The sequence below is a fragment of the Ictalurus punctatus genome, chromosome 6 (assembly GCF_001660625.3).
Source record: "Ictalurus punctatus breed USDA103 chromosome 6, Coco_2.0, whole genome shotgun sequence".
In the NCBI taxonomy this organism is placed as follows: Eukaryota; Metazoa; Chordata; class Actinopteri; order Siluriformes; family Ictaluridae; genus Ictalurus; species Ictalurus punctatus.
In genome coordinates, this window is record NC_030421.2 from 25106899 (window position 1) to 25129663 (window position 22765).

A 22765-nucleotide genomic window follows, 5' to 3' on the forward strand; every position below is an offset into this window, starting at 1 on the left:
CGCTCAGGGAAGCCTGATGTTGCATAGCAAATATTGCACAAACAACTGCACATATCCGCACCTTTTTTAAAATACAGTTGTACTGTTCCTGCACCGATCTTTGTATCCCTTTCATCATCCATCCATGCATTTTCTGTACCACTTATACTACACAGGGTCATGGGCAGCCTGGAGCCTATCCCAGGGGACTCGTGGCACAGGATGTGGGACACCCCATCTCAGGGTACAATTGCACACACACTCACTACAGACAATATGGAAAGGCCAATCAGGCTACAAAACATGTTGCATGTTGAAACTAGAGTACACAGAGGAAACCCTGCACACACAGGGTGGAGGCCGGAATTGAACCCCCAATCCTGGAGGTGCTAACCACTAAGCCACCATGCCGCCCCATCATAGAGGTGATGTATAGAAGTGAATTCTGGTTTATGTACATCCTCTTTGTATTTCATTGTACGCCGTACTTTGTGTGGTTGTGGATGTGACCAATAAATTTAAGTTTAATTTTAAGTCAAGTTTAAGTCAAATTTCAAGTCTGAAGCACATACAAAGAAATGCTTTAGGGCAAAGACACCTTCAAAAAGAATGAAATTAAATGTTTCTATATTCAAAAAATAGATATACTATAAAGAGAAATAAACAGTAATAAATGAAACCAAGACAATATTTGGAATGATGACCCCTTGCTTTTAGTTACAGGTACTACTAATTTGTGCAGTTTTATAAGGAAATTAGCTGGTACGTTTTATTGAGCATTTTGCAGAACCAGCCACAGTTCTTCTGGAGACTTTGTCACACTTATATATAAAACTTACTTATATATACTTATATAACACTAATGTGGCTTCTCTGGTCAAAATATACTTTTCCTTAACTGGTCCTTTGCTGTTTAAAGGCTGATAAAATAGGTTAGAATGCAATAAAAAATAATTTTTGGGGAATGTCTATAGATGTAACCCTGGGGTGTAGTCATGTGGCGCACAAATGTTGGAAGAAAAGTCCAGAAACACAGCCATAGCCGTTAAAGCCATACAATTATGCAGGAGTAGTGCGCCATCGTGTGGACCTGTAAAGAATAGTTAGGAAGGTGTTTTTTTTTATCCACTTCCGTGTTTCCACACAAAAATGGCGGTGGTTGTCTGGTTACCAAGACGCTTTGCATGATCTCCAAGATGGCGAAAAACTAGTCAGAAAGCAATTTCCAGGGCGCTACATTGAATTTTTATCAGCAGATATCTGTTCTAAACGTGAACAACAATGGCTGAAGTTGAGGACGAAGAAATAACACAGGTCAGTCAGTGAGTTGTTTAATGTTTGTGTCTCAGAGAGACTGTACTGATTCCCAACGGATGCACCTTCTGACACATGCTAATGTTTTATTGTCATTTCTACTACAATATAAGTAACAATATTTTAAATTTTTTGAGGGTTACATGTTTTGTGTGGTAGACACGAATGTACTTTTTGCTACTTACAGTCGGTGATTTAGCTTATGTTAACTTATGTTGGCTGAAAAAAAAAAACACAAAAAAACAACGTATACATACATACATACATACAAACGTATGCACACTGCCTGGCCATGCACACTCTAAAATTTCCTTACACCACCTTTAGCTTTGATTACAGCGTGCATTCATAAGGTCAGGACTCTGTCGTGACCAATTCGTGTGTGAAAATTATTCCCCATGCTCCCTGAACCACTTTTTCCACAATCCGAGTCCCATGAATCTTGGCATTGTCATCCTTTAATATGCCTGTGCCATCAGGGAAGTAAAAAAAATATCCACTGATGGGATAACCTGGTCATTCAGTACATTCAGGTACTCAGCGGACTTCGTTTTATTGCCGCAAAACATTGCTGAGCCTAGACCTGACCAAATGAAGCAACCCCAGATCAAAACACTTGAACATTAGAAAGACTTGAACATTAGGCACTGTGCATGATGCATGCATTGCTTTATGTGCTTCTCTTCTTACCCTGATGTACCCATTGTTTTGGAATAGGGTAAATCTGAAATCATTAGACCACATGACCTTTTTCCATTGCGCCACAGTCCAGTCTTTATGCTCCCTAGCAAACTGAAGTCGTTTTTATCTGATTAACCTCACACTGATTAGACCACACAGCTGTTTAGTCCCAATCCTGTAAGTTCTTGTCACATTGTGTGTGTGGAAAAGTTCTTACTTTCACTATTAAACACAACCATGAGTTCTACTGACTATTTTTCACAATGTGACTTCACCAAGCGTTTTTAAACGTCTCTGATCAGGATCATTCATGATTTTGAACATATTTTTTTTCCAAACACATTTCTTCCTCAAAGTTGCTTGCTTTGCTTAATGCAGGCCAATAGTTTGCCCCTTCTGAAACAAAGTAACATCTTTTCCACGACCAGGGGATGTGTCTTCCAACATGATTGTTTAGAAATGAGAAGCAACACACTGCAGCAGTCAGGGTTAAAATAATTGTTGCCACCTGAAACATATTAATCACTGAATTAATGATTCAATCTTAAATATTATTTAAATCCACACACACACACACATACACATACATACATACATACGTACATATATATACATATACATACATACATACATATACACACACACACACACACACATATATATATATATGTATGTATATATATATATATATATATATATATATATATATATATATATATATATATAAAATATGTATGTATGTATATATGTGTATATTTCACTTTAGCATCTTGTTGTGTTTATGTTTGAAAAGAAAAGACATAAACAGCCTGCATATCCTGTGTGACTTTCTATTTTAAAAGTGTAAACTAGCCCAAACCTTAAATCTTTTCAGGCCCTGATCATTTATTACTGCCAGGAGAAGTATTCCAATCATGTGCTGAAAGTTTCAAGTGAAGCCCAGCGAAAGTTCAGCAGTAGCCCAATCTACATGTTCTTCCACGCTTATGGCCTTCTCATGCAAGGTAAACTGAATATATTCAAAGGATTTGCCCTTACTGCTAGTGGGCCAGTGAGAGTCAGCGGTTATAAAAACATGAAATAGTGGCAGCTGTGGGGAGCATTCAGGTTGAACTTCTACAATGAAAGCATCAGCTAGTTATAGTACAAGGCAAAGGATTTTCATCCAATTTGTTACCTCCTGTTAAGATCCTGATGGCAGTATACAAATAATACAAGATGTGATAAGTAAAAATGAGAATAAAATAAGTAAGAAAGTAGATAGGTGACAAATTAGAATAATAATAAAAAAAACTAAACAGTGTCTTAGTAAGGTTTTGTCACTGCAAACCACCAGAACAGCTTCAATACACACTGGAACTGATACGAAAAGTTTCTGGAACTGTGGAATGAAGAGCATTCTTCCATTAGATGTTCCCTCAGTTGGTGTTTAGATAATGGTGGTGGAGAGCACTGTCTAACACCTCGTTGCAAAATCTCCAATAGATGTTCACTTGGGTTGAGATCTGGTGACTCTGAAGGCCTCTCTGTGAAGTTGTGGATGAACTGTTGTTGCTGATGGCCTGGTCATGTGTTGCACTGACATTCTCAATCACCTTACATAACACACTAATGCAGAATCATGTATTTTAATAAATTGTATCATGCAGTACTCCTGCCTGGAAGCATCTGCACTTGTTATATTTCTTTAATTTATTTTCAATAAGCACTTTATCTTATTCAGGGTTGTGGTGGATCTGAGGCCTATACCAGGAACAGGTGTAAATACATCTTAGATGGGATTCCAGTGCACAAACATTCAACATCTCATTCATACCTAGAGGAAATTTAGCATAGCCAATCTACCCAGCAGCATGTTTTTGCTTTAATATGTCACCTGCCAATGTATATAAGCAAATGAGTAATGTAAAATTTCCTTCTTTAACACATTCTTGTTTACAGCTTTTAGTAATTTGTGTTTGTGTCCCAGGAATGGTGAATTACATTTTGTTTGTGTGCATGTTTAAGTCCTCTTGTGTTTTATTCGATAGATCATGTGCAAGAGGCCATTCAGGAGCTGGAACAGGTGAAGGATAAGAGAGATGTATCATTGTGTGCACTGATGGCTCTGGTGTATGCCCAGAAAAAAAGACCTAACCCCGGTAGACACTGATGACCTAACTCACTCACATTATCACATTTTTAAAAAATCTGTTACAGTTGATACATGTAATAAATATGTACTGCTTGAATTCAGGTACATTGTTAGTGATTAATGTATTCCATTGGGATGTCAATGAATTTATAATTGTAATATTGCCTTCAGACAGAGACACCATCCAAGAGCTTGATGTGAAGGTTAAGGAGAATCGTAAGAGTGCCAGCCCGAAAGCTCTGTACCATGCTGGGATGTTTCTCTGGCTCCTGGGTCGGAATGACAAGGCCAGAGAGTATGTGGACAGGATGATCAAAATCTCCAATGGCTCATCAGAGGTAAGAACTATATTAAGATTTGTATTTGTATTAATAACTACAATAATTAAATTATATCAGTGTAATCATTTCTCACAAGTAGCTAATAAATCATGCAGCACAAATGAAATTATCTCAGTTACAGTTCAGTCCTAATATAATAATTCAGTTACCATACAGACATCATGTTTGTTATGTTTTAAATATAGGAACATTTTAATGTAATTTGGTTTGTTCACAGAACATCCAATGGTACTGTGGTGATCCCTTTCCAATGATGGACAGGGTAGAGGTGGAAATGACAAACAATATCATTATAGCAACAGATGGGATACAGTCATTTAGTAATTGTATACCTAAAAGTGCAACTATATGGTGGGCCAGTGGGCCACATTTCAGCACTGAAGCGAAATATATACATTTTGCATTAATTAAAGACTTTAGTATATTATGAATCTTTGACAAAATAGAACAAGATGTTATAAGGGCAGCGGTGGCTCAATGGTAAATGCTCTTAGTTACTGATCAGAAGGTCACGCGTTCAAGCCCCAGCACTGCCAAGCTGCCACAGGGCCCTTGAGCAAGGACCTTTACCCTGTCCACTTCAGGGGCACTGTATCATGGCTGACCCTGCCCTCTGACCCTAGCTTCCTAACAAGCTGGGACATGCGAAGAAAATTATTTTATGGTGCTGTAATGTATATGTGACAAATAAAGACTTCTTCTAATATTTTATTACTCACAAGCATGGGCTACTTAATGACTGGAAACCGAGTTGTAGTTAAATTAAATTAAGCTCTTTACACCAAATCTGATATATTGAAAACATTTTTACATTAAGTCAATTTTGACAACTTTATGTAATGACTTAAATTGAGCAATTCCCAAATTATTGGGACCATGGACAAAATCTAAGCCTATTTATATGTCAGTATATCCCAGACTGTCTTATGACTAATGTGTGTGTTTTAGGGGTTGATACTGAAAGGTTGGATAGACCTGACTTCTGGTAAAGATGGCTACACCAAGAAGTCTGGAAAATACTTTGACGAAGCTCTGAAAGAGAAAATCAGTATTTTTGCTCTGATGGGGAAGGTAATTATGAAAAACAAAATATGATCTGTAGTGTTTTCTCCTATATTCTATTTCTACTCTCGTTAAAACGCAATTCACTGTGTGGTGCTGGGGATAGCTTACCATGATTTATTAATGGTTGAAGTTGGAAATTTTCTTATGTAACTTTAAAAGATTATATGGATATATTAATATGGAATATGGAAATTCTGATACTTTAAGAACAATACATAGGATGCAATTCTTTGTATTTGGAAGCTTCACACAATTATGACATTCTTATCTCATTTAAGGAGACTTAGATTACTATTATACTTCTCGTATCCTTTCAGGTGCAGTATAATGAGGTCCGTCAGAATTACTCTGGTGCCATAGAGACGGTTAACCAGGTCATTGTTGGTTACCCGTCATTCATACCTGCTCTGGTGAAGAAGATGAAGCTTCTGTTGAACATGCAGGACTGGGAACAGACTGTGGATGCTGCTCAGAGGTATCACCTCAGTTACTGCTTTGTTTACTTCTGGCCTCAGATCAACAGGTTGCTCCAGTGGATTTTATATACATATGTTAATTTAAACACACTGAGCCTGTTGTATGTTCCTGATTTCTAAACAGACAAACACAAAAACACTGAAAAGTCAATAGGCCAAGGCAGGGCCGTGGGAGTCAGTCTGTGTTTGAGTGTAAATGAAAATCAAATGTGATGCCACGGATTCAGGCTGAAAGACTGGGCCATTGTTCTGTTCTCCTCTCCCTGTTGGACGAGGGCCAGTGGGAGGTAGAATCAAAGGAGCCTTTGAGGCCGAGCCCAAAAGCCACAGATTTCTAAGAGTGCACTGCTGTGGGGGTGTGTGGGGGGAGAAAGACCATTCACTCTGTGGTTTAGGATTTGGTAGTGCCAATGTACCAGCTCCTCCTGAAAGCAAAGAATCATGCACTCATTGTTCCCCGCATTAAAATGCCTTTGCCATGAGGATGATCTCCAGAATGAAAAATCATTGGCCGGTGCTGTTGTTGTACTGTATGCCATGTTGCACAGCTTTAATTTTGAAAGTTAGATATAACATAAAGTAGAGAATTAAAATAAAGGAAGCTCCAAACAAGCAATGTATTTTATACAAAAGATTGCATACTCTTAAGACAAAAAGATGATACTGCAATATAACTTAATCTCAGGTATCACGGCTGTTCTTTTATTAATAACAAATAACAAAAATGGTGAAATATTGTATGCTAAAATATTACATAGGCCGAAGGTGTACTGTAATATTGTAAATATTTCTTTAACTTCCTGCAATACACTGCCGTAAACACATTTTAAAAACAAGTTTTCTGCTGATTTTGCCAATATTTTGAATTGTAGTCTTGTTACAGAACACACATTTCAATTTTAACACCTTGGTTAAAAGTGAAATGTGGGTGTACAAAACATGAGACTGTTTTGTATTTAAGCGTATGTAAGAGTATGTGAACTTGTTTTTAAAAATGTATGCACTTACATGTACAGTATATTACAGAGAACTGTGTTGCTGAGTAATTTGCTAGATGTATCTAGTTCTAGAGGTTTAGCATTTTTTATGGGAACAGGGACTTTTAAACATAGAGTACTCAGTGCTAACTATTTAAAGCACTATGTCCATTTTGCTCAACATTTATCTTTAGACTTCTTCAGAAAGACAGAAGCAACCTGGAGGGACTGAGAATGCTAGCACTGCATTCGCTCTGCCGAGAAGGCGACCTTGGGGAGGTCAGACACCTACTCTTATACTTAAAATGAAAATCCAGTTTAGTTAAATCAGGCAAAATAATATTAAAATCTGTGTTATGTGTTTACAGACAGTGGAGCAGTTGTTGACCCTTATCAGCAACCTGGACTCACAAGAGCCTAACAACCCAGAACTTCTTTACAGAATGTCTTTAGCTTTCACTCGAGGGGTAAGGTCTCTTTTAATTTTAATTTTAATTCACATAGTTGTGGTTAAACATCTCACCTTTGTTTCAAAAGTTAAAAAAAAATATGCAAAATTGCATGACTACATTTTTCTGAGATATTCACTGGAGACTGCTTCCAAAAATGGTTCGTAAAGATCCTGCAGGATGGTCTGCCATACAATTCCCAGTGAAAGTTAATACTGTATAAATGATAATATTAGAATACATAAATATAAACCTTGCAGCTGGAACTATTGCCAGAGCTGCTGTTATAGAAAATGAATCAATATCTTCCGTGACCAGTCAGAATCAAGAACTCAACAGTTCAGTGTTAGAAAAAAAAAAGTCATCATTGAACTAATATAGTTTCACATTTTAACTACTGTTTTACTAGTACATATAAACATTGTGATCGTTTTATTTTTGCCATATGTTCAGATGAACTGTGATTGAGGACCTTAGTGTGTGTTGTAATAAGATTATTACAGTTAATATAGTGCACCATATTCTCCTCACTGATAATGTAATCCTGTCTACAGTGTGGAAGAGCAGAAAAGGTTCTGCAGCACACACATGCACTGGTGGAGCGGGCATTCTCTATGGCGTCAGGCGATGCAGAGCTGGCTACCGAACTGGGCTACCAGCTGGTCCTTCAGGGCAGAGCCAAGGAGGCCATAAAGTGGTATAAAACTGCCATGAAGTTGGATGAGAGCAGTGTCTCTGCTCTGATGGGTAAGAATTCCTACATTTCAAAGAATGAATTCCTGTTACTTCTCAACTCTCAAGGAAAGTCACGAGAAAGTTAACAGACATCACTGCAACTTTAGCAGAAAGTTTGAAAAGCAAGAAAGCTTGATCCGGAGTCTCCTTACATGACTAGATACTTTGTGAGATAGTCAAAGAGTCTGTGTTTCTAAGATGAGGTAAATAAAAATGATGTAAGCAAAATGATGTACAGATAAAGATAAACATTTGATAAGGTAATGTTTTCCTGGTATATAATTAACTGAAACTTTCCCACTGAATCTGTGAGATTTGTAAGTGAATACCAGGGACTTGCAGCCTGATTAGGTTTTAGGACTATTAATATTCACACTTATTAGTGTCATAGTACCAATTATAATTTGGCAGGATATTTATGACTAAGTTGGGAACCTGAGGTCATCTGTTGGGCCGGCAGTATGACATTATAATATTGATATCATCATATATTAACAGTAACATAGATTTTTCTAACGTAAAGTTTCTTGGCTATCTTAAGGTATCAGTATGTTTGTAATGCCATTATTACTCACTGTAACAAGTAATTGCTTGGAGGCGAAAATCTATTTTAATCAGTTGTTTCATAACCCCTTTCACTGTTAATTGCTTTACTTTTTTGTAAATGTTAAGTTGTCTGAGTTTGGTTTTTCTTTAATATAGCTCCACAGTGTTGCATGCTCTTTCAATATAGTCTTGTATATTGTGTATTGAGAGAATGTCTTCAAGTATCGCAATATTTTTTTTTTCTACATTGCTCACCCCTAAACGATTGTGATTGGGTCCTACTGTAGTCCTCTGGATTTGGAACAAATTCAACCAGTGATTTAGCAGAATGTGCATGGCATCCAGTGTTTCTGAGGTGTATATTTATTTGTTTGTTTGTTTGTTTGTTTATTTTTGCCCAATTTCTCTCTCCACTTTGGTTACCTGAAAATTCCCACTCACCAGCCAGATCTCCCCTATCATAGGACAGCTAAACTATATGGCCAAATGTTTGTGGACACCTGCATATCACACCTATATGTGATATTTCCCCAAACTATTGCAACAAAGTTGAAAGTTCTCACTTGTATAGAATGTCTTTGTATGCTGTAGCATTAAGATTTACTGTCACTGTAACTAAGAGGCCCAAAAATGTTCCAGCATGACAATGCCCCTGTGCACAAAGCAAGGTCTGTGAAGACATGGTTTGCCAAATGGTAGACCTTGAGTGGCCTGCACAGAGCCCTGACCTTAACCCCACTGAACACCTTTGGGATGAATTGGAATACCGGTTGTGCCCCAGGTCTCCTCGTCCGATATCAGTGCCTGATCTCAATAATGCTCTTGTGGCTGAATGGGCAAATCCCCAGAGCCACACTCCAAAATCTAGTGGTCTTCCCAGAAGAGTGGAGATTATTATAACAGCTAAGGGGGACTAAATCTGGAATGGGATGTTCAACAAGCACATATGAGTGTGATGGTCAGATGTCCACAAGCCTTTGGCTATATAGTGCACCAGCCAACAGGGGGAGCCTGAAGGCTGACATGACCTTCCTCTGAAGCACATGAAGCCAGCCAACCTGCTCAATTGCTGCTTGGCAGCACAATAAAATAAAAAGAAGAGAGCACTATCTGCCCTCTTCTGCATACATAAGGTCACAGATGTCTGTAATTGACTAGTGTCATGGCAGTTAACAGGGGAGAGAATATGCCACCCGTCCCAACCAAGCATGACCAGTTTCGCTCCCTTGGTTCCTGGCCACTGATGGCCACGGCATTGTCGGGATTCAAACATGCGATCTCCTGTGGATCGGTTAAACATTGTGCCACTTGGGAATGCTCTGACTCTATTTTAAAGACCTTTATGTTCTACAGGTATTATTCACTGCCAGTTGAGTGAGGGTCACCTGCAGGATGCTGAGCAGCAACTCGAGTTTCTTACCGAAATCCAGCAATCTATCGGCAAATCAGCGGTGAGTCACCAAAAACATCGATTTCAACTCAAAATGCCATTAAACTGCCTTTCTCCATATTTTCTTTCCTTATTTTTTTTATTATTAAAATGTTCATACATGCATCTTCAACTGTATTCTCAATATATATTGGTAGTTTGTATGGCATGGTAGTTCTCTTTCATAGACACTCATATGCCATTTGCTTCACCAAGAAACAAGTCAGGAACTAAATGCATTACAGTGAGGGGAAAAAAGTATTTGATCCCCTGCTGATTTTGTACGTTTGCCCACTGACAAAGAAATGATCAGTCTATAATTTTAATGTTAGATTTATTTGAACAGTGAGAGACAGAATAACAACAAGAAAATCCAGAAAAACGCATGTAAAAATGTTATAAATTGATTTGCATTTTATTGAGGGAAATAAGTATATGACCCCTCTGCAAAACATGACTTATTACTTGGTGGCAAAACCCTTGTTGGCAATCACAGAGGTCAGACGTTTCTTGTAGTTGGCCACCAGGTTTGCACACATCTCAGGAGGGATTTTGTCCCACTCCTCGATGCAGATCTTCTCCAAGTAATTAAGGTTTCGAGGCTGACGTTTGGCAACTCGAACCTTCAGCTCCTTCCACAGATTTTGTATCGGATTAAGGTCTGGAGACTGGCTAGGCCACTCCAGGACTTTAATGTGCTTCTTCTTGAGCCACTCCTTTGTTGCCTTGGCCGTGTGTTTTGGGTCATTGTCATGCTGGAATACCCATCCACGACCCATTTTCAGTGCCCTGGCTGAGGGAAGGAGGTTCTCACCCAAGATTTGACGGTACATGGCCCCGTCCATCGTCCCTTTGATGCGGTGAAGTTGTCCTCACCCCTTAGCAGAAAAACACCCCCAAAGCATAATCTTTCCACCTCCGTGTTTGACGGTGGGGATGGTATTCTTGGGGTCATAGGCAGCATTCCTCCTCCTCCAAACACGGCGAGTTGAGTTGATGCCAAAGAGCTCCATTTTGGTCTCATCTGACCACAACACTTTCACCCAGTTGTCCTCTGAATCATTCAGATGTTCAGTGGCAAACTTCAGATGGGCATGTATATGTGCTTTCTTGAGCAGCGGACCTTGCAGGCGCTGCAGGATTTCAGTCCTTCACGGCGTAGTGTGTTACACATTGTTTTCTTGGTGACTATGGTCCCAGCTGCCTTGAGATCATTGACAAGATCCTCCCGTGTAGTTCTGGGCTGATTCCTCACTGTTCTCATGATAGTTGCAACTCCACGAGGTGAGATCTTGCATGGAGCCCCAGGCCGAGGGCGATTGACAGTTCTTTTGTGTTTCTTCCATTTGCAAATAATCGCACCAACTGTTGTCACCTTCTCACCAAGCTGCTTGGCAATGGTCTTGTAGCCCATTCCATACTTCTGTAGGTCTACAATCTTGTCCCTGACATCCTTGGAGAGCTCTTTGGTCTTGGCCATGGTGGAGAGTTTGGAATCTGATTGATTGATTGCTTCTGTGGACAGGTGTCTTTTATACAGGTAACGAGCTGAGATTAGGAGCACTCCCTTTAAGAGTGTGTTCCTAATCTCAGCTCATTACCTGTATAAAAGACACCTGGGAGCCAGAAATCTTTCTGATTGAGAGGGGGTCAAATACTTATTTCCCTCATTAAAATGCAAATCAATTTATAACATTTTTGACATGCGTTTTTCTGGATTTTCTTGTTGTTATTCTGTCTCTCACTGTTCAAATAAATCTACCATTAAAATTATAGACTGATCATTTCTTTGTCAGTGGGCAAACGTACAAAATCAGCAAGGGATCAAATACTTTTTTCCCTCACTGTACTCTATTTGAAGTGAAAAAATGTTCCAAGTACTTGGAAAATAACTTATTAGATATTAGTCATTTCCATATTTTGACTTTGTTCACTATAATAGTTTAATCCAGAATCATACACATTTTGCAATGGTTTATTTTGTTGAGTTGCTCAATGCTTCAGGCAGTCCTCTTTAAATCCTCTTTAAATCATTCGAACACAGCTGTGATTCACTGGCACAGCCACTTGTGCTTTGTTTAAGTGGAGTCATCTGTAGTCTGTAGCGTCTTCAGACATGTGAGGCTCTTCTTAATGACATCAGTTAGACACAATATGTGTTCAGCTAAGCAGTAGAAGTGAGCATACAAGGTACTCTCCAGATGTTAGTTAAGCAAGATAACCCACTCAAGTGATATCAGTGGAAGGCATAATAAAAGAGAATTGTGTAATGAAACATTATATTATAGATAACTTTGTCTCTTCTGGTCTCTGACTGTTTTGACCAACATCCTTATTAGATGTTTTGTATGTTGCTGTGTGTAGGAGCTGCTGTATTTGCAGGCAGTCCTGGCCATTCGGAAACGGAAGTCTCAGGATGAGGTGACCAACCTGCTGAATGTCACTGTGGACACACACTTCTCCACTCTCCAGGGCCTGCCACTCAGTGTAGAATACTATGAGAAACTCAACCCTGACTTCCTGCTTGAGATCGCAAAGGAATACCTGGCACTCTGTCCTGCCAAGGTCTGTCTCACATAATGTGCAGACAGATGCATTACCTACAACCACTGTTTTATAATATATAGTTGAGTGCAAAAGTTTGTATCTCCCTTGTTTTCTATTTGAAAATTTTATTTGCAAAACGGTATTGCAGGTTTTTCATGAGATTCCAAAGACCAGACTTACAGTTTTCTTACTAAATTAGGAAGCTGATTTGAAAAATCTGATTAGCAAGCACAAAGGTTTGAATCCCCACTGAATATTGTTGGTTTCAAAGGATATAGAAACTTTTGCACTCCACCCTAAACTGCATGAGAGTCTTCTCAGTTTATGGATATATACTTCCTTGTAAGTTAACCCCCTCAGTATTAATTCATGCACCAAGTAACAACCTAATTTTAGCTAAGTTAACTCTGATTAATTCTACTTGGATTTATTTATCAGTGATAAACTGCTATTGCTAGTGACTATTGCACACGCATTATTAACCAATCCAAAAGCTAGATCCCATGTGCTAGCAGCTAATCCAAACAATAACTGGCCAGCTGCAAAGACAAATAACAAACCAAAACAAGACATACATAGAAACTGTGCTTAGTGGGTTAGATCAACACTTGCCTGCTAGTGTCCTGATGAAGACAATTTAATGATGTGTTTTGAACAAACTGAAATAGAGAATGTGGAAAAGTATATTTATGAGCTACAAAAGGCTCAGACTCTTCTCTGGGAGAAGGTGACCCAGGCTACTGCCAATGATTCCTAAGGAACTGCAACATCCAGATACAATCACACTAATTGCTTCCTGATGTGTAAGTCACATCCTGGAAGAGACCAGTGCAGGTTTCCTTCATTTTAGCAACATCTTATTTGTACCAGTGTTGTAAGGCCCAGGTGAGACCTTCAAGCAAAATCAGTTAGAATGTTTGGTTAAGCACGCAATTAGATGTTGCTCCTCTAATTCGCTAGAAACATGGTTCACAGAGTGGGGTCTGGAGATTCCCCGGGGACAGTGAATCATAAGCATGGGGTCATTGATTTTCTAATTTTGTTACAATCATGGAAAACCACAATTGTCAAAGCTATTATTGCTATTATTAATGTTGACTGGAATTTAATGACACATGTAAGTTTAATTGGGGGAAATTAAAAAAAAAAAAAAAACCTCTTGGGCTTCAATACATAGCCAAAACTTTTCAATAACATGTCTATTTTTATTAGATTTTTTTTTTGTAAAGTAAATCTGTACTGGAGAGGTCGGTTTATAGTTTTACATTAAAGGAGTCCCTGATTATAAAAGGTTTGAGATCTCCTGCTCTATGAAGTATTTATTATAAAGTTTAGCAGCAATCTCTAGCCATCTGTTTTCTTTTTTGCCTTGTTACTGCATAAACTGTTGGTCTGTCTTATTCTCGACCCCTCAGCCTCCAGCCCAGGGCCAGGCTCCTGCTCCTCAGTTACAGCGTTGTGCAGCTGTGCTGGACACAGTGGTCAAGATTGTCCCTGGACTTCTCCAGGCTGTGTTCCTGATGGCAAAAGTCAGGCTTCTGTCAGGTGAACTTTTAAATTTAACAGTTTTTTTTTCTAAAACAAACATCAGGTTTCTCATGATGTCATATAGAGTTTGCTAGTAGTTTTGTTGACCTGATCTTTGTCCTGTTTAGGGAACATAGAGGCAGCTCAGAGCAGTCTGCAGCATTGTTTGGAACAGAAACCCTCCTTTGCAGATGCCCACCTCCTCATGGCACAAATCCATCTCCTCCAGGGCAACTTCAAACTCTCTTCTCAGTCTCTAGAGCTCTGCCTCAGCCACAACTTTGAGGTGACATAGATAATAGCACAATTTTAGAATTGCACCGTTTAGTTAATTAAGCTCTGTGTTTGGAGAGGTGTTACAAATGGCTCCAACATTGCTTGGCTTTACAGGAAAATGTTCAGTGCTGTTCTTTTCTACAAGGAAGACTTCAGGAAATAGTCATTGTAATGGCTCCAATATTTTTGAAACCTTGCAGGAAAAATACACTCATTAGGAACGTTAAAACAATTATGAAAATGTTAGTCTATTCATCAAGCTTGCTAATAAATCAAGAACTGACTGCATGCTTTGATTGGGAGTTTGCTGTAAAGATGAACATGTATTAAATAATCCTATTACTCTTTTTAAAAGTGGCAGTACATACATTTTACTTCTATATGTAAAAGATATTGAAGGAAACCTATTCAGATAACAATTTGCTATACTTCAGTACAGTATAATGTATGGTTGTTCATCTTCTTTCATTCCTCTTTATACTGTCAGTTCCTTCAAAATCACCTTTCTTCTGTGTGTGTGTGTGTGTGTGTGTGTGTGTGTGTGTGTGTGTGTGTGTGTGTGTGTGTGTGTGTGGAGCAGGTAAAGGAGCACCCTCTGTATCATCTGATTAAAGCTCAAACCCAGAGAAAGATGGGTGAGCTGCAGGAGGCCATTCAGACGCTTCAGTTGGCCATGAGTATGCCAGGAGTGAAAAGAGTAGGCTCCTCTGCCAAAACCAAAGCCAGGAGAGTGGAGCTCAGCACAGCAGATTTTGTTTCTGTGTATCTGGAGCTGGCAGAAGCACTCTGGCTCAATGGAGAACAGGTAATACTTGGCTTGGCTTTTAATGTACCGATGAAACATTTTCCTTTTTTTTTGTTGCTTAAGTAATTCATCTACTCCATTCAATATACACATTTTTTTTGTTGTGTTAACCAAAGCATGAGGCAGCGAAAGTGATGCAGGATGCTATAAATGAGTTTACTGGTACTCCTGAGGAGCTGCGCGTCACCATCGCGAACGCAGACCTTGCCCTGCTGCGGGGGGACACGGAGCTTGCACTGAGCATGCTTAGAAACATCACACAGGAGCAGCCCTACTTTGTGCAAGCCACAGAGAAAATGGCCGACGTCTACCTGAACCACAGGAAGGAGAAACGGCTGTATGTAAGCTGCTATAGGTGAGGGGGAACTGCATTTTACACCTCAATATTTAAATGACAACTTTGAACAGACAGATGTCGTTAAATTAAAATGATAATATATGGTATTATTAATGCCCTGCAATGTACTGGCGTCCCATGCAGGGTGAATTCTCTCTTCATGCACCCAGTGTATGCACTTTATGCTCAGGAGCCACTGTGACCTGACCTAGACAAACATCCAATATGAGAATCTCTACCTCACATGCTCAGATACACATATGAGAAAAGACATACCCCATGTTTCTTTTCTGTCACTCAAATACTTAATTTTGCTTTCTTAAATTCTCTCTCTCTCTCTCTCAACACACACACACACACACACACCTCAATTTATTGCATTCTAATGGAAAACTAAACATGTCTATGTATTTAACAGGGATTTGGTGGAAAAGATTCCCAGCTCACATACATACTTACTATTAGGAGATGCCTATATGAACATCCAAGAGGTTGGCATTACATTATACTATGTACATATAACATTTATTTGCATGTTTTTTTAAATGGGTAGGAACCAAATAGTTGTATTGAATAGGGCATGTGTCATCAGATAATATTGCTGAGCAATATTTGCTCAAAAACTATTGTACCAATATTTGCACTACATATAATAAGGAGTGGGTCAGTTATGAATATCAGGTTTTGAAACTCACGTTTACTACTGTGTCTGAACATGAAAATGTGATCTCTCAGCCTGAGATGGCCATTGAGGTTTATGAGCAGGCTTTGAAGAGAAACCCTAAAGATGGTGCTGTGGCTAGCAAGATTGGGAAAGCTCTCGTAAAGACCCATAACTATGTTAAGGTAAGCACAGGATGAGACGCCGTTCATATTATACTGTTGATGTAAATCTTTTCTGGATGATTCAAATGCTTCAACTTCACCAGAAGTAAGATGTTTGGAGAATCAGGAGACCAAGAGAGAGGGTATAGTCAAGGAGATGGTTTATTATGTGTACAGAGACACCCTGTCACTACAGCATTTCCTAGTCTGAATCTTAGTCTAAACATAAGTTGGATAAGGTTGGCATTTATACTCAGCTGTACATGCAAGCAACATACCCAAGGATAGTTGAGGAAAACACAAGAGAAAAACAAAAGACAAAACACATTGACAAAAACATAATCAAGGACAGAAACCCAAGAACTTAATCAGACCATGAGTAAGCAAAAATCACACTGAGCTGATCTTAAATGATTGAATCATAATCATGGAAAATAAGGAAAAATATTTCACACTGTTCACCAAATTACCATTTCCAGCAGTGTATAGACAAGCTGGATATTTCATCAGCCTTGAGTCTTTGTTTTGACTTAAAAAAAAAAAAAAAGAAAAAGAAAAAAAAAAAGCTCAACCATTGTATATTATTTATCAAACAGAATAAATGTGCTTACTTTGAATTATATACCAGACGTCTCCTCATATGTTTTATACTCAACATAATATTAAATGATGTTCATGTGTAAGTCGCTACGACTCACTATCACCTAAAACAAATATAGAAACCTTATCAGAATATTTGGTCTATTTGATACCTTGAATGCTAAACAGAGATTTATTTACAGAAATACACTGAGTACACCGATAACATAAAACTGGTTCTGTCAGAGACCAAAAGAATAAAAATCAAAAGAGTAAAAATGAGAGGTATGTTCTGAACTCGGCAGCAGTTTGCTCACCATACTTTTTTACATTACTATGCATTTTACATTCCATGCATTCAGAAATCTTCCCATATTCGTTATATTTCATCATTTCATCTACATTCAATTTAAAATAATTTTAATAAAAAAAAAAAAAAAAAGGTTTTATACTTACAAAACCACTCTATATTTATCTGCTCTCTTCCAGCCATATTCTCTCACTAGGATACCTCTTCTGTCTTCTGCTATCAGTGTTCTCACCACCCCTCATACTCCTCTATCCTTCATGAGTGGTTGATTATTCAGTGCACTTGCTTCTAAACATTTTCCACATCAGATCCTACAATAGCCTCTCCTTTTTCAAAGCCAAGCTTTAAAGTCACCACGTCTTACTCTAACTACAGTAGTTATGCTACTACACTATATTATTACTTTTTACCACCCTACCATCTTCATTTTATGGACTTGTTATTCAATAGGTCTAAATGTCATATGAGTCCTTTGTTAATTCCTCTCTTTTAAACTTTGCTTATATATTAATGTGTGCTTATATCTTTTATTATGCTTGCTTAAATCTAAAGTATCCTTGGTTGTGATAAAATGCTATATAAATACAACTTTGTTATTATAAAATGTACATTTCTTGATGATCACTGGAGCTGTGACCATGAATCCTACCTTGCTGTGCCATCAAGATAAAGCAGAGATACTCAAGAAGTGTTGTTTTTTTCAGGCCATAAACTATTATGAGGCTGCTCTTAAGACTGGTCAGCAGAGCTTCTTGCGCTATGATCTGGCTGAACTTCTCATGAAGCTAAGACAGTATGAACGCTGTGAGAAAGTTCTGCATGAGGCTCTCTCGCACGACCCTGGTGAGACCGTAATGCACATGGTGTGGAAACCTGCTCAACACAAAAAACAATAGCTTTACATGCAAGCAAACTTTTACAGCAAATATTTAACCATCTGAATTTAATTTTCTGTGTTTGTTAGTGAACGAGCTGCCTTTGCTAACAGAGGACTGCCGTTACCTTGTACTGCTGGCCAAGATTCAGAGCAAAGTCAATAAAAATGATGAGGCTTTGCTTTCTTTACATCGTGTGAGTCTGCTGTCATTTACTGATGGGGTATTTGTCTGTGTGATCCAGCTTATTTCAGGAAGCATTGTAATTTGTATTGACTGATGTGTTTGATCAGGCGAGAGATGTGCAGGCGAAGGTACTGAAGCGTGTTCAGTTGGAGCAGCTTGATGCAGTGCCCATGCAGAAGCAGCTCGCCTCTGAGATCTGTGCTGAAATTGCCAAGCACTGCAGCCACCAGCGTGGCTATGAGAGAGCCGTCAAGTTCTACAAAGAAGCGCTTGTGTACTGTGAGAGTGACAGCAAGGTCAGCACGGTTAAATCAGTGTGTGCAGTGTGCTCCTCTCTCTGCAGCTGTGTCTCAGGACCCTTTCAGTTCTCACTGTGGGTGTGATGGGGCTTACTGTAGGATGTTTCATGAAGGATGTTTAAGATAAAGTATTTTGAATGATCTGGTGATTATTATAATTCGAAATGTTTGCTATTGTGTTCTGTTTATTATTTTTTTTTATCATAATATGTGATGAAATTAATGATTTGATATGTAGCGGTATTAAAGTCTCTTTTTTTAAAATTTAGTTTCTTTTTCCTGTCTTTCTGTTAAAACAGGTGATGTTGGAACTTGCTCAGCTGTATCTAACTCTGGATGATGTAGAGGCTTGCCAGCAGCAGTGCGGCATCATCCTGAAGAACGACCCAGTCAATGAGGCAGCAACACTGGTTAGTCTCTCAACAATACCTCCCTGTTTGCTCAATATATTTTGCTCTACAAGCCACAATTCATCTGTGCTCTCTGCTTTGTGTCTGAAGATGATGGCTGATCTGATGTTCAGGAAACAGGACTACGAGCAGGCAGTTTTCCATTTTCAGCAGCTGCTGGAGAGGAAACCAGGTGTGACAGTTTTTATCCCCCATACCAAACAGTCAATCTTTATTGAAGTCCCCATCCAGTATCCCATCAGAATGAGATAGTGATGATAGAAACCTGAGTACAGCGCTATGTGCTGGCTTGCTGTGGCTTTGTTTTAATGTCTTTCCCATGTCTAATCTCCCCTAGACAACTATCCAACACTGTCCCGGCTGATTGACCTGCTGCGCAGAGCTGGCAAACTGGAAGAGATTCCCAGGTTTCTGGATATGGCTGAAAAACACTCACCAAGGCCCAAGTTTGAGCCAGGGTACAACTACTGCAGAGGCCTTTACTTGTGGTAAGGATAAAGAGTAAAATTCAGTGAGTCAGACAAATGTGTTACAACTCATTTTTGAATGTATTTCTTTTCACTCAGATCATTCATTAGAATTTATGGAGTTTTCTACATCTCATATTTTATAATATGACTAAAACTAGTCTGGGACCACACATCATTACTGAATATTTTAGTGCGCTTGCAAGAAAGGCCTAAACCTACTACGTGTTGTAAATGGAGCAAATGCAGTCACTGCTTTGTTCCTCCAACTAGTCATTTAGCATTCTCAAGCATCCCTAGTTTTTCTATGTTTAGAAAACTTTGAAAGTTCTGTATAGAACCCTACAACAGATGTTTTAAAATGATAAAGCTGGAACCATGAGAAACCTCCCTCTAAAGCTGTAATTTTATAGCATTTTATATCACCAGGTCAGTACTTTTAATCAACATATCCATGCAATATTAAGAAATAATGATAAAAATATTTCACCAACAAGCGATTATTGCTTATTTGGGTTTTTTATATATATAATATATGAATCTGATTATACCAGAGAAATTATTGTGATTATACTTACACTGCGTGTCTCAGGTACACTGGTGAACCCAATGAGGGTTTGCGTCACTTCAATAAGGCTCGTAAGGACAATGACTGGGGTCAGAATGCAGTGTACAACATGATTGAGATTTGCTTAAACCCGGATAATGAGACGATGGGAGGTGAGGTGTTTGAGAACCTGGATGGAGACATGGGGTGAGTAAATACAGAGTCACTACACAACTTCACTGTAGAGTATTTCAGTGGGATAAGTGGAAAGTAAAACAATACTACAGGACTTGTATAATACATTCAATATTTAGTATATGGATTATGAACAAACATTAATTAATCATGATAGTGGCAAAGTTAACTTTATGTAGCATGGTATTATTTGTTCCTTTTTTGATACTACTGTTCATTAGTCAAAGCATAATATAAAATAAAGATATAAATATTTTAAAACAATGTTAAGAAAACTTGGTGAAATCAAGGCATTGTGAATGTGTTGAAAAAATGGTTAGTCTAAAAGTTATTCACGGTAGCACCCTTCATGCACGCAAACATAGTCAGTGCATCATGCTCTACTTCAGTTGTTTAATTAAAGGGTTTGGAGCAAGTTAAGTAAACTTTCTTTATGTACTGACTAATAATTTGCCGTATCAGGAACTCCACAGAGAAGCAGGAGTCGGAGCAGCTGGCGGTGCGAACAGCGGAGAAACTGTTAAAAGAGCTGAAGCCTCAGACCTCTCAAGGCCACATACAGCTACGTATCCTTGAGCATTACTGTTACCTGGCTACCAAGCAGAAGGCCAACGTGGAGAAAGCTCTTGGAGTGTTCATTGAGATCGCAAACAATGAGGTCTGCAAAAACCTGATGGACAATATTAATTGTAAACAAGAGTCCATATAAATGTACACACACACTCGTGTCCACATGGGCACACACTTTGTGAGCTCTTAAGCCCAAGGTGTTTTTCACAGTTATGTTTACAAAAGTCACGGTCTACACTTTCACTGATAAGGCACCTGCTGAGAATAGGTCTTTAGAACAGACTAGTAAAGTGTTTGTGTATATTTTAAGTATTTTTGTGTTTTTAGAAACAAGTCACAAGAAACCTTTTATGACAAACTGAAATAATGTACTCTCTTTCTTTCATTCATCCATTCATTCATTCATTCATTCATTTCTCTTTGGTGCTTTATTCTGGTCAGGGTCATGGTGAATCCTATGATGATTACAGCATTGTAATACTGCCTCCTTCCTCACTCTCCTGTACCACAGAAAGACCATGTCCCTGCACTGTTGGCGATGGCCACAGCCTACATGATCCTCAAACAGACTCCTCGAGCCAGGAACCAGCTAAAACGCATTGCCAAGATGAACTGGAACATTGTCGATGCTGATGAGTTTGAGAAGAGCTGGTTGCTTCTGGCAGACATCTACATCCAGTCCGGCAAATATGACATGGCAGGAGAGCTGTTAAAACGCTGCCTGCGCCACAATAAGGTTAGCATTGTGTTTTAAAAAATGTGGTTATGATACCTTGATCTTGATCTTAGCTTAAATCCTTTCTTTGTCAGGTTCTATTGAATCTTTCAGGAAATGGGGAGAAATGGCTATGTCCAGAACTAAAGTGGTATCTTACTCATAATTTGGAGACATGAAGTTAAAAATATTCAGTGTATTTTAGAACCATGAGGTCTCTGAAATCTTATTTCTTTGGCATACCATAAAGAGAACCTTTATTTATGGAGATGAGGTATATTACTCCATCCATCCATCCATCCATCCATCCATCCATCCATCCATCTATCCACCCTTCCTATTGTAACTGTAATATTAAAAGTAATATTGTTACAAATCTCTGATTATTATCTATCCATTTTCATAGTCATGCTGCAAAGCTTATGAATACATGGGTTACATTATGGAGAAGGAGCAATCTTTCAGGGATGCAGCCATGAACTATGAACTGGCCTGGAAATATGGAAATCAGACCAATCCAACTATCGGTATGTTGTTCAGTTGTTTTTCTTGCTAAATTTCCTTGGCCCTTAAAGTTGTTGATATTGATATTTTAGTATTCGTTGCAGGGTACAAACTTGCTTTCAACTATTTGAAAGCAAAGAGACATGTCGATGCCATAGATGTTTGTCACAAAGTGAGTAATTATTTCTTCATGGTTTTTTTTCTGAATTAAAAAAAAGTTACATCAAAAGCTGAATAACTGGGAATCTTGTTCCTTCAGGTCTTGGATGCACATCCAAACTATCCGAGGATAAGAAAGGACATTCTAGACAAAGCAAGAGCTGCTTTGCGATCCTGAAATGGTTTGTGTGTGTGCATGTGTTTATATCCCCTTGTCTGTGTTATTTGTCTGAAAACCAGAAATGTATTAGAATCCTACAACTGTGGTGTTTATAAATTGTGATATATTTTAGTATTGCATATTTTGGAGTGACTGATGTTTTAAGTCATTATTCTCAATGACTCTGTATTAAACTGTCTGTCCAGAAAAATTGTTATATAAAAAACAATAAATCCATAATGTTATGTCTATACATCAAATAATTATCTCTATAAAGCACAAATTGAATCACTAAGCACAAGGCTCATTTAATTTGTAATTATATTTAACCTACAGTGAGTAGGGA

The 22765-nt window shown here is 38.5% G+C and overlaps 1 protein-coding gene across 2 annotated transcripts; it reads left to right on the forward strand.

Annotated features, from left to right (window-relative positions):
• Nucleotides 1–1121: 1121 nt before the first annotated feature.
• Nucleotides 1122–22714, forward strand: ttc21b (tetratricopeptide repeat domain 21B). Of its 2 annotated transcripts, XM_017470532.3 has the most exons (29): nt 1122–1293; nt 2849–2978; nt 4005–4115; nt 4280–4446; nt 5398–5520; nt 5832–5989; nt 7162–7246; nt 7336–7434; nt 7971–8163; nt 10051–10148; nt 12491–12691; nt 14089–14218; nt 14329–14486; nt 15057–15281; nt 15398–15636; nt 16037–16109; nt 16354–16464; nt 18037–18175; nt 18297–18403; nt 18501–18689; nt 18992–19102; nt 19193–19274; nt 19440–19590; nt 20162–20323; nt 20774–20969; nt 21393–21617; nt 22003–22123; nt 22205–22272; nt 22360–22714. In XM_017470532.3, exons 1-29 carry the CDS (start codon nt 1261–1263, stop codon nt 22435–22437), a joined length of 3963 nt encoding a protein of 1320 aa, XP_017326021.1. In that variant the 5' UTR covers nt 1122–1260; the 3' UTR covers nt 22438–22714. The 2 variants fall into 2 exon arrangements, with proteins under 2 accessions (XP_017326021.1, XP_017326022.1); XM_017470533.3 differs by lacking the exons at nt 1122–1293; nt 2849–2978 and having other exon boundaries at nt 4003–4115; nt 4284–4446.
• The last annotated feature ends 51 nt before the right edge of the window (nt 22715–22765 follow it).